Source organism: Macrobrachium rosenbergii, chromosome 29 (assembly GCF_040412425.1).
Source record: "Macrobrachium rosenbergii isolate ZJJX-2024 chromosome 29, ASM4041242v1, whole genome shotgun sequence".
Classification (NCBI taxonomy): Eukaryota; Metazoa; Arthropoda; class Malacostraca; order Decapoda; family Palaemonidae; genus Macrobrachium; species Macrobrachium rosenbergii.
Genome location: NC_089769.1, coordinates 14,977,153 through 14,992,642, shown reverse-complemented (window position 1 = coordinate 14,992,642; position 15,490 = coordinate 14,977,153). Strand labels below are relative to the sequence as shown.

Genomic DNA, 15,490 nt, shown 5'->3' with positions numbered 1-15,490 from the left:
AGTGGCATAGTGTTAAATGATGCATGGCTGTGGAGGTATATTTATGCATATATATATATATATATATATATATATATATATATATATATATATATATATATATATATATATATGTTGAGAGAGAAAGAAGTAGGGAGGGAAGGAAGGAGAAGGAATTCCTATGCACAATCAGCACACGCACATTATTAATAACTCACAATTAGTTTCCTCTACATTAAGGCATAGAAAAATTATTATGATGATATCCCCTTACCAGTCACTAAATAAATTTGTTATCTAAACAGATTCTGACTAGTGTTCTTCTTCTTGCAGTCTATAACCAAGTATATTTCGCCCAGATATCTGAAAAAAAAAACACCCGAACTTAGTGCAACCTGTATTTAATTTAAAATAATTATGGAGCCTAGATGTACGCTGAAAAATACCACTAACCAGGCGCCGATTTCTATAAATTTTTTACGACCTACTTAGTGACATAAAATCTTCCTTATACGCTCTCTCCACCTATATAGTTATTACTATTACTTTCTGAAGTATTTTTGTATTTATGCGCTAAAATTTATTTGTTGAATGATGTAGAACAAGACTATATTCCACCAGTTTTGCAGGTCGACTTCATTGCTTAAACCACACTCCTTCCTGACTCAGGCTTCGTGAATTCAGCAAATAATTTTTATAAATCGTACGAAGGAAACCATAGACAAAATTTTTAATCAACAGTCACGAAAACAGCTAATCATAATTATACAGCCTATAAATGATAATCATGAAACTAGTTGGTAATTTAAACAGACAAGAAGGAAGCAGGCATGAAATTTACGTCTGACACAATGTAATTCCAGATAATGGAGTTTACTTGTGTCCTTTACAAAATCCTTAATGATTTTATAACAATTCACAAATTAGCTAATGATATCATAGCAATAAATATCCGATAAACATTGACATGTTGATAAACGTTAGATTATCAATGAAAACATTTGATTGATCAAAAATGGTTTTCATATTTTAAATAGTAAGTCTGATTGTTGTACGTTGAGAAGCCGTAGGCTATAAACTCTGGTAAAAGTTCAGTGGCCTAACATAATAGTCACAGAATTTTTTTGAAATTCTAGGCTATTTTTAGTGTTGAATATAATAAAAAGGGTTATGAACTAACGATGAACTATAAACTATTATGGGCAATGAACAAATACGTTTTCTTTTTATTTTGTTTTTTTATACAAGTAGTTAATATAAAACTGGAAAACTGAAACCCTTTAAGATTCAGTACTGTACACCTCTGAAGGTCTTCGTCTTAGGCGAGTGCTTGGCCTAATGGCAGCACCACCCTGGATGAAAGAAGAGGCGAATTGCAGGATAGGTGAAGCAACGATTTCATTGCCCAAGGGTAGATGTTTCGGCAATGCAGCAGAAGAGTTGTGCGCGCGCATCATTCTGCCATGCATTATGTTACGCTGGGGAGGTCCAGGGATGGATTAGCCCCCGCCCCCGCCAAGCCAGGATTCTGCATCCCTATATTAAGGTTATGTGAAGAGAAAGCTAAGATACATCCTTGTTGAAATGTCTTTGATCTGCTTTTATGGTGGCTACGACCAGTAGAAATAGCGTGTGCAACTCTTCTGCAATTTTACCAAGATTTCGTTAGTATTTATAATTCTGTGATCATCTCGTCATTTTGTGGGTAATAATGCCATAAGCAAAATCAAGCAAAACACAAAGGATATTCTGTAAATTTCGTCTTGAAACTTTACTTAGCCAGAAACTATAATATAGAAAACGGTATTTTAGGCATATTATTGTAGAAAATAAGAGTATTTAATGCCAAACTAAGCAAAACAAAAAGAGCCTTATTTTTATGATTGCCTGGGAAAAATTTTTTTAAATGTATAATTAACGGTTCCAATATAACTAAGATGGTCTATACAGCATAATTTTTTTCAGTAAAATTACAGCTAAGTTTAGCATATTTATTAGGCCAAATAATCGTGTTTGTATTGGTTTGAATATCTTGACGCCGAAGTGATACACAATTTCCTGAAGGACAAAGTTCTTGAAGGTCTTACATCTTTTATCAATCAGTTTGACAAACCCTTGAGGGCAAATATGAACACTTCTCTCTCTCTCTCTCTCTCTCTCTCTCTCTCTCTCTCTCTCTCTCTCTCTCTCTCTCTCTCTCTCTCTCTCTGAGTTTTGATGACAAAGGACTTATCATGTCACCTTTATAGCTCATTAGCCTTCTGCATCATGAAGGACAAAAGGAAAAAATCATTATTATTATTATTATTATTATTATTATTATTATTATTATTATTATTATTATTATTATTATTATCATTTTGGAAAAGGACCCACTCTGAGACAAACTTCATTGAAGATAATGGCACTATCTATGCAGCTGAGCTTATATTGTGCCTTCCCAACTTGGCGTTTGTTTTCTTCGTTTCAGCAAATAAATTATCAGGCAGCTGTCTGAAGCTCATTTATTACCCTGACGTTTCGGTAGTTCACACTACCATTTACAAAGGGTGAACACCATAGGTACATACATGAAATATTTATACCCGAAAATGGATTTACAAAGATAGTGAGACGATTTCTGATTGGTTGATCATGGTCAGGGAGCTCTCCTCTTGGCTGCGGGTCTGGCTGAGCAACAGATTCACTAATTGGCTGGTGCCAAGGCCTTCTGCTCACTGGGATTACCACCCGAGGAGGAGAGTAGCTGTTATGTTATCTCAGGGGTGTGCCTCATTGTTCTTCTGATGGTGGCTGGCAGGAGGAGTGGGTTTCTACTGTAGAATGGTGAGGGTTCCCGTGTAGCAAAGGCAGCTGTGGTCCATGTTACCATCGAGGACTGTGGTGGTATTCCTCACAATCTGTTGGCATAGAGGGGTGCTGCCATGTTCCCTAATGCAGCATTGTATACCAGTGCTTCATGTAGATGGTCATGCCAATATATGAATGGTGGCATCCATTCTCGGAGCAGTATTTGGTAGACTACTCCTCTTTATGGCATCGCTGCTGACAGTGGGGCTATTCTTCATAAAATACTGGGCAGTCCTCCAATCTTTATAGTAGATCGTAAGATCGACTGAAGAGTCTACTTCAGCAGAGGTTATATGACATATTTGGGGATCATTTCAAGTTTCGCCATATTATGAGGAATCCTGTCAATGATATCAGAAGGGAAGCTAACCACATCATTGACAGAATTCTTCCTGCCGCAAATGCTATGCACCCTCCTAAAATTACAGGCAATTACGACATTGGCCACACCTTGCCAACGTAAAAGTGAATAAAACCAACAGCCACTCCATCTCATAATCATCCAGTGCCTGACACCGACTCATCACCTGGCCTAAACATTAGATAAAATCCTTACACCTTATATCCCTAGTGAACTATGCATTGCTTTGTGAGTAGAGTTTCTCCACAGATAATGCATCGTGCCATCCCAAGGTATAATCACATCATTGGATGATCCTCAGCAGGGTCAGTAGGGATGAATCCACCACTACTTTGAGCATCCCAGAAGAGTCTCTCCGCCACCAGGTGGTTATCTGTATGAAGGAGTCTCCTTTCGTAGATCAATGGGAAAGACTATGGCCTCAGATCAACAGAGCTACCAGGGGTTCTACCCTTGGCATGCTCTTCGCTAAACTTACATGGGAGGTACCAAGTAGCACATCTCCAGCAGGATCTTGAAGCCTCCCCTGTACGTAAGATAGGTAGACAACACCTTCGTCAACATTGCCAACAAGGAGGGGCTGGAGACACTTCGTTGCACATTTGAAGAACTATTCCTCCACTTCACATGCCATAGAACTGATGATTATACCGTCCACTTCTTGGATACCCATGTTACCAGCACTCCACATAGTTTCAAGACTAAGGTCACAGAAAAATGACCAACTTGGGCTCTGTCTCAACAGCAACAGAGAATGCCCCAATAAATCCAAAACATTGGTTATAAATACCTATGTCAGCTATGTCAGCCATGCCCTCTCCCACCGCTTGTCCTGGAGTGCCACCTCCGAAGAACTTGAGCACATTGCCCAGACACTAATTGACAGTGGTATTCTTACCATCAAGTTAAAAAGATGTTGAGAAATGCTACTGATAGGCGGTACCGGTGGGAGAGTCATGGCCCCTACAAACACGAGGAACACAAAATCATTCTACATGGGCTATATGAATAATAAGTATAAGATGGATGAGGCAGTCCCATGCTGAAGTACACACCATAAATGTACCCCTGGTGCCATTCACCCTTTGAAATGGTAAAACAGAAATATTCTTTGCACCTTTTTTTGGAGAAAGACCACAGAGTTACGATAAACTGAAGTCATTTTACTGATATGAAAATGTGGGGAATTAGTTTTTCCATATTAAGTGGAATAAAACTTTATGGATGACGCTTATTTTACGGTGTATATTTTACAGCTATTCTTAAAACGCTGTTTGAAACATAAATAAGTAATGGAAACTCATTCTTTTGAAGAATTGCTGATGGGCTTAGTTTTTGTCTTTTATGTATAAAAGCAATCATATGGAAGTTTTTTTGGACATTCCACCTGCATGACGTATCATTTATGTCATCAGAGAAAGTGAAATACTCAACATGACTACCTAACCAGTAGATCATTCAAATATACCATCAAAAAACCAAAATCCATTGCATATCTATTTCTTATCTAACTTAAGATCAGTCTGAAGATGGTAGTCCACTAGTCAAAATTTCTAAATGTACATCAAATTCAGCCATGAATTCTTGCCTGTCCTGCTCGGTAGGCCAGTCTACAACAATCTACCTAAAGCTTATTGTATTAGTGCCTGATTTCCATTAAGGATTTCTAGGACAGATAACATGTTAAGCATTTTTAAAAGTACTCTTTTGCCAGACAGTAATACATATTCTTCATTATTCAGCAGGCTTTGCTGAGAAATAATAAGAATTTCTAAGATACATGAGAATTAAAATTGTAGTAATGCTGAAATGTCATTAGTTCCTATAGTTATCTTTTTTATTTAAAATAAAGAGTCAGCTAATTAGTAAGGTCAATATCTTTTCTCTTATTTTCGATAATTAGTTACTAGATTAGTAAAACACAAAGCAAAAGATGTCAACGCCATTTTCCTTGGAAGTAAAATTTTGTTGTTTCATAACCTTTGTCTACTTTCTATAAATAAATAGGAACCAAAATCTTAATTCATAAATTTCAAAATCCTTTTTATTATAAATGAATTGGAGAAATAGTCTAAATTCATGGGATGAAATGCAAAGAAAAATTTGAATGCAGTATTTAATCAAACAAGAAAGGCATTACATCAAGAAATTTGTCAAAACATCAGTTCTAATTGAGTACATCAAAAGTCAGTTACTGGCAAGAGCCATTGGTACACTTTCCACCACTCCTGCAGGCTGATCCTTCTGCAGCAGGTCTTCCACTGGTCTGTGTGTAGGTCCAGATTTTGTTGCCTTCCCTCACTTGCCACTGACATTGCAGCTGCACACAAAGGGAATCTTCATCAGCAGACTTCGAGGCATAAGCATCACTTTTACCTGTGATTTTCTGACACTGCTGGTCCATACTGATCAGTTCTCCAGGTAACTGAGAGGAAAGAGCGATGTTGCTTCCTACGGCAAGGCTCGACAAGCACTCGCCATCAGTCGTCAACATGTAGTCCTTCATGAGCTGCTGTGAGCAGGAAGAGAAGAAGACTTTATTGGGACTACCAGACACATAACTCATGATGTAGCCATCATCCCATGAACAAGCCTCAGCACCATCCGATCCATCATGAGGAGAACCGAGATTATGGGCAACCTCATGAGCAGCTGTCATGACACCCACATAGTTTGCTTCCTGGTCTTCACCCATAGCTGCCTTGAAATTCCTCTTCTCATAAGTGCTCACCACACAAGCTGCACCTCTCCATGCAATACCAGCTAATCCTCCCTGAATGACACTGTTCTCAACATCAGCCATATCTTTTCCTGTCATTAAGTAGGCCAGGTCATAATTGGGGAACTTGGTATTCTTTGTGAAAAGCCAGTCACTGAAGGAACCTAACGTGTTTTCTCCATGGATGTAATCGCCCATCAGAATGTTGTCATTGATGAAAGTTTCGTATTGTGAACGCCTAAGTATCAAGGCACCAGCAAGAACCAGATTAATTGAAGGATCTGAGATTGTGGCAAATCTTTGATTGACTGCATTCCAAAATACTGACAAATACTGCCTTACCTTTGAATTAGATTTAAACTTAGAAGACAATGTACTGTCTACGACAACATAGATCTCAGGATTAACACTGACTATTTCTCTATTGCTTTTTTTAGAGGAGAGCTGACCTTTGAGAACTCCCTGTGGTACTTGAACGTAGTCATGTGCCATTTGTTCTGGAATTGGTGAATATTGCCTGATGGCTTTTTGAGTTCCATCAGCTTCAATGTGCAAAGAGAGGGTTGGTGTTATGAATCCCTCTACTTTATCACCATCAACTAATAAAACAGATCCAGTATCAGTATCATGATAAAGGTCGGAGACACTGTCATCTTCTTCTTCCTCAACATCTACGACTGTGAAAACTCCATCTTCATCAAAGGCTGCTGTCTGAAGTTTAAAGTCGACACTGAGGGGGGAAGGGGCTGGGGTGAGGCTCAGTTTGTGCACTTCACCAAAGGCTTCTACCTCCACATGGAGAGGGTCAAGAGGGGATCGACTGCGCCCCATGCGAACAGCAGCTGGGCCAGTCTCCGTTGTGGCCTTTGGACTGACCACTAAGGCCTGGGTAGAGCCCGCTAGGAGAGCCAAGAGGAAACTCAGTTGGAACTTCATGATGGATGCCAGAAGCTGAGTGACTGGGATTTCCAGTGAAGCCTTTTTATACGGTGACCCTACCATAGGAACACTTGCGATAATTTTCTGTAATCATGCATTTGGCCTTAAAGATAACTAGATTTACTATACAACTTTTTAAAACGAATTCAAAATTGAGATATTAATTTTGCATATATTATTCAACAACTGATGTTAGAGTTCGATATTTATATCCTTGTATTGATGGTATTTGCCTTTATTTCAAATCGTAATTCCACCGTGAATTTAAGATCTTCGAAGTTTTTGTTTTGAACTTGGAAATACGAAGAGAATTTGGAATTAATTAGGAATAATGATATAATATAAAAATATCACACAATGGAACAGCAAAATGCTAATTACACCCTAATCTCATATAGCCAGGTGCATCCGAGGGAATGGGACGGATTTCTTATTACTAGAATATCTCTCTATTATTATTCTATATTTTTTCTTATTTACTTCGAGTTCTTGATGCAGTGTACCTTAAAATTTTTCTGTATTCGATCCCAGTTCCATTAGTACAGAACAGTTTGTACTTCGTGTAGTTATTGCTATAGTTTGAGATTTCATAGTTGATTCCCATTTATATGGAATAAGACGATAACAATAACTAGAGAACATTTTAGAATTACTGATAATTCTATGCTCATTTCTAAAGGGACAGGCACTAGTCTTAACAAAACGTCAGACCCATGTACGCGGGAAGTCAGCTGGAGATGTATTGACCGCATATGACCAACAAATATATGATAACAATATATATTTTTTTGTTTTTATATATATGCCAAACATGTGTTTGTGTGTGTGTGTGTGTGTGTGTGTGCATATATATGAGCCTGTATCGAGAAACATGCCAAGCGCCATTCTGGGCCAAAGTATTTTTTATTTAATTTATTATATTTTAAAAATGGCACATGGCATGTTTCGACTGAAAGCTCATATAATATATACACTATATATATATATATATATATATATATATGTATATATATATAATATATATATATATATATTTATATATATATATATATATATATATATATATATATATATATATATATATATGTGTGTACATGTACATATTTATAATATATATTTATCTACTGATTGGCGTTTAGGCATTTTCATTCCCTGAGAAGAGTCTTATTGTGCTGTCAGTTTCGAAGCTTTGTCCCGGAAATCAGTGAAGTTATTCAGACTCAACAAATAAGATTAAAAACTGAATATTAATAATAGGCATACATATGCTTCCTGGATATATATTTCTTGACACAGCTGTACTAAAAATCAAATCAAGATACATCATATAGACAAACATCTTAAAACAATTGATTCTGAGGTCTTATTTACCTGAGTTATAAAATATTCCTGTTTGATGTGTGCTGACTGCAATGACAGACGTGGAACTTGGGAATAGTTGATACTCATGATGGTTGTAATTTGTTACATTTTGATATATATATATATATATATATATATATATATATATATATATATATATATATATATATATATATATTAAAAACCTGAGAGAGTTCAGTAGGAGAATAGTACCAGCCCTCGGGCTGGGGAGTTAAACAGTGGGCCCAGCGACACACTGGCCACGTGTCACAGGCATTGGGACCTGTCCCTCACTGGCTGTCGGCCTAAGAAACAGGGGATCAGCGCCTGTCCTATGAGCCTACAGAGGCCCAGGAGGACTTTAATATATATATGTATGTGTGTGTGTGCGTGTCATATATATGTATATCATATGTATATATATATATATATATATATATATATATATATATATATATATATAAATATATATCCGAAATCTAATTATCTCAGCCTACTTTCATAATAGAAGTTTTATTCGTTGAACTTCTAAATCATTTGTAATAGAAAAAATGACCCCAGCTACAGTATTATCTTTTGAATTCTGCCCGTGATTACTGTAACCTAAAAATTCCAGCCGGATTAGGAAGTTAAAAGAAAAGAAATATCACTAGAGTATTTGTAACGTCCATTATGTTAATTTTTCAAGCAAGGCTACAATCATTTATCAGTTACAGTCCTATAAAAAAATAAATAGGCAAATTATGTAATAGGATGAATAAGCAAATAAATGTACTGCCGAATAAATGAATAAATAATAAGACACTCATGTAGAGCTTTCCTATTTGGTGTTTATGAGATTTTCTTTTTATTTCCTTTGTCTTGCAAAAGTCCTAGATTCTGGTCATGAAGTTCGTGTGATTGGTCTCGAAATTGGTGTTGCTTTTTACTGCATTAATCAGAGGACCTTGTTTTTTTTTTAAATTAGGTGGAAATTTCTTAATGTTTTTATTGAATTTATAAATAATAGATATCAAATGGTTGTTGATGGCATTACAGTGACTATAGGAATGTAAAGTCTGTTGTTCCGCAGGGTAACGTCCGTAGACCCTTGCTTCTTATATTATTTACATGCATGTGGTTTGGCCTTGAAAGCGAGTTTATTTCTTATGCAGGTAGTGATACTCACTTTACATTTATCCCATCTCCTTGTTGCTTAATCTCTTAGCAGAGCTTTATCTAAAATGAATACATGGTGCAAATCATGAGGGAAGAAATTGAAGCCTAACACACTCAACGTATGATTGCTAGTAGGTCTAGGACATTACATTCCAGCCGCGCCAACCCCCGCCCCCCGACATTCCACTAAACATCTTCATTGACATTGTTTCTTTAATTACATGCAACGCCTTTGAAATTCGCTTTTGAGAAATATGTCCTGGCTATCACTCCTTCAGTTGCACAATAATCCGGCATGCTGAGAAAGCCTTCCAAGAATTTTTGACATCAGTCTGTCCTGAGGGAATGCTTTAATTCTCTCATTGTTTTGCATATTTCCATGTTTGTTCCTCAGCAGGTGACTTGCATCTCAAACTGTTGGATAAAAACTTGATTTCAATTCGATTCCTCGTGTCCCTGATTCTGATATCATTCTCTAGGACCGTCGCTCAATCAGCTCAAGAAATTTCATAATTCCAATCAACCTTTGCATTCAGGTCTTTCCGACCTATGCCGTCCACCACTCAGTACTAGGTATGCAATTAATTCTTTTATTTTGTGAGACTCAGTACTACACAGTTTTCTGAAAATTTTATTCCTGTTGGGATCAAATTATACAATGATCCTCCTACAACTTGTAGGTGAATCGTTTAAATGTCAGAAATTCAAACTTGGTGCAAATACTTTTCTGTTCTGCAGGCTGACATGAGCCTCACTTATTTTTTATGCCTTGGTGATTTCACTTTGTTATTTATCTTAGCTTTTCCTATCTCCTACTTTCTTTTTTATTTCGCTTTCATAGTTTATTCTTTACTTCACAGCTTCTTACTCCGTACTAGACTGCAATCCCTGTTGAGGCCCTTGGGCTAGTAGTATTCTGCTTTTCCAACTAGGGGTACAGGTTGGCTTGCAATAATAATAACAATAATAATAACTGGTCCCCACCAATAAACTCGGGTCAGGATACGGTTTTCCCAATCGTGTCCGTGTCCCTCTGCCATTATGTTTGTCACACTTACCTTGTCATCAAAAATACATAACTGAGGGAATTTCACTCACACATGGAACAAAGGCAGACCATCTTATACAGATATGCATGAAAGGAGACCGTCTGTCTCGTCTTCTTGTCTGTTCTTCTGTGAATGTTTTCCATTTTACTTTTAGTCTGATGAGATGCGGGACAATGAGAATTCGTGGCACGGAAGACAGCAGACAATTTACCAAACATATTTTATAGGGAGAAAATAGTTGGAGGTACCAACCTTTGAAAAGTGCGCTGATGGTATCGTCTACAATAGTACATCACTTGGAATACTGTTAAACGATGGTAGTAGGGGACATGTATATCTATAACAGTACTACTGAATAAGAGTAGGAGAAAAAGCTAGAAGCTGATAAATTGTTTGAGTAGTTGTTTGTAAGTAGGAATAATAAGAAATTTAGAGATCAAATTAAAAATTGTGGTGTAAAGGTAATCATAAACGAAAGATGGACTAGAGGTGCTTTGGTCACGAGGAGATGGAGAACAGTAGGCAGATGAGAAGATTGTGACTCAGCAGTTTTGCAACAATAAAGGAGAAATGATCGAGTCCGTGAAGGCTGGACCGAGTGAACGAGTCGCTGGAACAGAAGGATCTCGATGTCCAGGGACATGGAAGTGTGTGCAAGACAGGAGGATGGTACTCTGGGAGCAGGTTGTCTTGAAGTACTGCTGATGAGCTTGCTGTAAGCTGGTGATTTGCAGTTTTGTACACACAGGTTTCATTCTTGACTAAGCAGTTAATGGATGACTGTGAAAGTGACGTGTCTTAGAGTCACCCTCGATTATAGGGAACAGCTATCGTAATAGTTCACACATAAATCCATACGTACAAATGAAAAATGTTTAACCGTTTTAATTAAGGCTGGTTGCCCAGAGAAGCGAGGTACAGTTGTGACTAAAAGTAACGTACTCCGAAAAGAAATATTCTGTCAAAACTTTTTGCCACTTATTTCAGTTTGTTTGCGCTACTTTCAGTTGCACTTGTTGACAAGCACTTGGTGGTTTCATATTTGAAAAATCGGTTATTTCTTTCAGGCAAAAAAAGAAAGATTGCGTAAGAGTCAAAACAAAATTTTTTTAAAACTCAAATCTATTTCTAGCTCTGGAAGAAAATATGCTTAAAGCCATTTAGAAATTATGTTTCAACTTTAAGAAAAAATCAATTCTAACGTCAGTTCGGTAATTACCGAGTTCTCGTTTTTTTCGCAGAAAATATCAAACAACTCTTAAATATACTTTTGACGGACGAGTGATTACTTGGAAATTATTAGTTCGAATTAGCAGCAGTTATTTAATTAAGCACTTAGAATTCTCAATGGATCTCAAAAGGTTCGAATGGAAATGTTTCTCATATCTTCAATGTTTCTTTTTCATGACTGAAAGTTAATAAATCTGTAAATAAAAATTTGCATATGGATGTGACTTGACATTTTCTACTTAATCAATTTTAGAGTGAAGCTTCGGGTGGTCTAAATACACATATATGTAGCTATATATTTTTCATTTAATAGAATCAAAGGTACATTATTTATTCTATCTATTCACACATGGCATACATATATATATATATATATATATATATATATATATATATATATATATATATATATATATATATATATATATATATATATATATATATATATATATATATATATATGTATGTATGTATATATATGTATATATATAATGTAATGTGAGAAAAACAGCATCAAATGAAAAAACTAGAATATTTTCTAATCATTCATAAAATGTATACATGAAGACAGAGGAAGAATATACAGAATAAAACAAAGTATAATATATAAACATAGCATATAGTCCCTGCCAACGGTGCAGTTGATTTTAATGATATTTGCTTGAGAAAAAAAAATATGCCCAAAAAGAATATCTAAATTTCTGAAGAGATGTCACATGTCGCAATATGTGATATATACAGAGTATATATATATATATATATATATATATATATATATATATATATATATATATATATATATATATATATATATATATATATATATATATATGTGTGTGTGTGTGTGTGTGTGTGTGTGTGTGTAATATGATGAGAAATGGCCTTTTGGCTTTTTGATATTATTTGATTATAACACTTACTAAAATATAGGAATTGTTCTCTGTATTCTTACAATGTCTTTTCATATAACTGGTGTGTGTGGTGATAGGGCTTCAGTTTTAATCATTTTTAGTTTTCTGTAAAAGAAAACTATTGGCCTTTTACCCTGAGATCTTAAAAATTTGAGGCTAGGGCTGCAAGTTTATGTTGATCATCCACCCTCCAATCACTAAAACATAGCAAATTGTTCAGCCTGTAGTTTTTATTTTATTTCTTTTCACCTCTGGCAGCATAACAGTAGGTACCAACATAGGCCACCACCGGACTGTGGCTGAGTTTCACGGGCCGTTGCTGAGGCCACCACTGGAAAGAAAACTCGATTATGCCTAAAAAACTTCGGCGCATTTTTTACTTATTTTTGTCTTGTAAAAGACTCTCAGCTGCCTCTAAAAATTTTGAAGCTCTGAGTTCTTTGTCTGTTAGTGTTTATATATATATATATATATATATATATATATATATATATATATATATATATACCCTGAGATCTTAAAAACAATGAGAATAAACCTTTCATAATTGGGTATGTTGATCACTGGGAATTCTTTACATTATCAAGAAATCCTTCAACATTAAACATCTGACTAAATAGACTGATTAAGGCAAGACAAATCAATCAATTATTGTGGCTTAGGGCCTTCTGTGAGGGAAGCATAAACAGTTCTCTTAATTAATTTTATTTTAACACAGAACAGAAGAATTAAATTACAGGGCATAATAAGGGCCTGCTAAATGAATGAATCCTACACTGGAGAAATATCCTATGCCGATGATGTCTTTATAACAGGAACATCACAGAGGGTAGATTTAGGGGTGGCATAAAGCCACTGCACATGGAATAGAGCCAAGTGGTTCCACAGCCAGGGCCGATCTGTAAGATATGCAAGACGGTTGCTTGCAAGAAGACTCTCAAAGGGAACTGAGAGAATGTACAGATGGTGCCAAATAACTCAGTTCAACACTAAATGCATAATTATGTTAACACTTGATGCTCCAACACAAATCACTGAAGGTGATCGCACAATGGAAATAGAAAATAAATCGACAGAGAGAATAACAGGAGCGTGACTGACTAAGAAACCTTATTCCCAGTACATTACCTTCATCAAGATGACGATGTCCTCGTTCAATAGGGTGCCGACACTGGAGGAGGGAATTACAGGGATGACACGACAAAAGCATACTGGTTCAAACCTCGGGGTGAAACACATGAAGGGTACAAGGAACAGGCAATGGTGAGGACATCTATCCTTGTTGGAGTTCCACACACTTCTCTCTCTCGACTGCTGTTGCATCATCATTTGTAACCTCGGGGGGTTACGCCTGGGCATCTAGGTAGATGGCGCAAAGGTCAAACTTTGCCTTGTTTTTGTATAGTGAGCACATGGCATCTGGTCAGACCTCATGGAGAGGTTACCATGGCCCAGGCAGTGCAGCGCCAACTTTCTCTTGTTTGGCTCCTCCTTGCCATTGTCTGACACCATCGAGGAAGGCATCTTCAAAGGTCACCTGGAAACAAGGCCTTAGGCATTCATTTTGAACAGAGAGAAGGATTAAAGGCTTAACCATTTTGGGAATGAAGGAGAGAGTTGATGAAGGGACAAAAGAAAACCCACAGTTCTAGTAATTAAAACAATTGAAATGAATTTTATTTCTTCCTCTGTTTCTGTTACAGATGTACAGATGAAAAAACTTTGTTGCAATATATATACACTTTATATATATATATATATATATATATATATTATATATATATAAATATATGTTTGTGTGTGTGTTGCATATATATATATATATATATATATATATATATATATATATATATATATATATATATATATATATATATATATATGTGTGTGTGTGTGTGTGTGGTTACCTTCATAGCTCACTCGCACATTCTAGCCTAGTCTCCGTGATACCACTAGGCAGAAGTTACCTTAATTCTGAGGAACTAGAGCTGCCCGGAAACATCTTGAACAACAAAATTTACATCAAATCTCTGAGAAAATCATTATTAATATGAATTTTTAAAAATTCCAAATGAATAAAACTTCACTAACACTTCACTGATACACATTTAGGTATGAAATTATCATATTTTTTAATGAATCTAGAACGTTACAGGAATTCAGTTTTCATCTTGTTGCTTTTCGACACTGCAACAGAAAATGGATCTGGGGCAAAGTATGCAAAAGAAAAGGATAATCTCATAGATTATGCTTTGACAAATGTAATGACAGGAGGGAGGCAAGGTTGAATTATTATGCAACAGTTCAGATGGAAAATATATATATCTTCAACTGGTTGAGGAAACGACTTTTATTGAAAAAAGGAAAAAATCTGGGAACCGAAGAACAATAGTGTCACTATGGGCCCGCCAACTGAAATTCCCTTTGTAGCTAAACTTTAACCCTTATTACAGTATTTGATACAGTTGCATATGGTAAGAGTTGAAAATTAATTGAAAATTGAGCTCTATAATTTGAAATACGGGTTTGCTAATTACTAATTCACATGGATATATACATTCGAGAATAGTATATTTTACTAATTACAGGACTGGTACATTAGTTTTGTGTAATTTTCTTTGGGGCTCCCCAAAATATCTTGGCCTCACCTAGGGGCCCCCAACTGATGGAATGCCAGCCACTCCACTGCTGAAGAAGGGGACAGAACTGGGAGTTGATGCGATTGCCTGTGAGATGTAGAGAGGTGACTGAAAATACCCTAAAAATCATTGGAGCGTAGCATTGTGCTCTTTATACCTACAAAAGAGTATAGAAAGGTTTCGATGGTAGAAGTAAGACAGAGATAATCAGTAAAAATTATGGTGTAACCTAGACTGAAAGGTGTTACAGAATTATTTCCGAGATGTAAGACAGAAGTGATAATGTTGAAAGT

General features: G+C 36.1%; 2 protein-coding genes across 3 annotated transcripts in view; one reads left to right on the top strand and one right to left on the bottom strand.

Annotated features, from left to right (window-relative positions):
• LOC136854615 (uncharacterized) overlaps window positions 1-15,490 on the top strand; it is a 493,174-nt gene that overhangs the window by 256,603 nt on the left and 221,081 nt on the right. The window lies entirely within an intron of this gene.
• Window positions 3,990-14,082, bottom strand: LOC136854360 (venom metalloproteinase antarease TserMP_A-like). The gene is made up of 4 exons (XM_067130658.1): window positions 13,988-14,082; window positions 13,687-13,780; window positions 5,405-6,932; window positions 3,990-4,153 (listed from the first exon to the last, which is right to left on the bottom strand). The coding sequence occupies exons 1-4, from the start codon at window positions 14,080-14,082 to the stop codon at window positions 3,990-3,992; spliced, it is 1,881 nt and encodes a 626-aa protein (XP_066986759.1).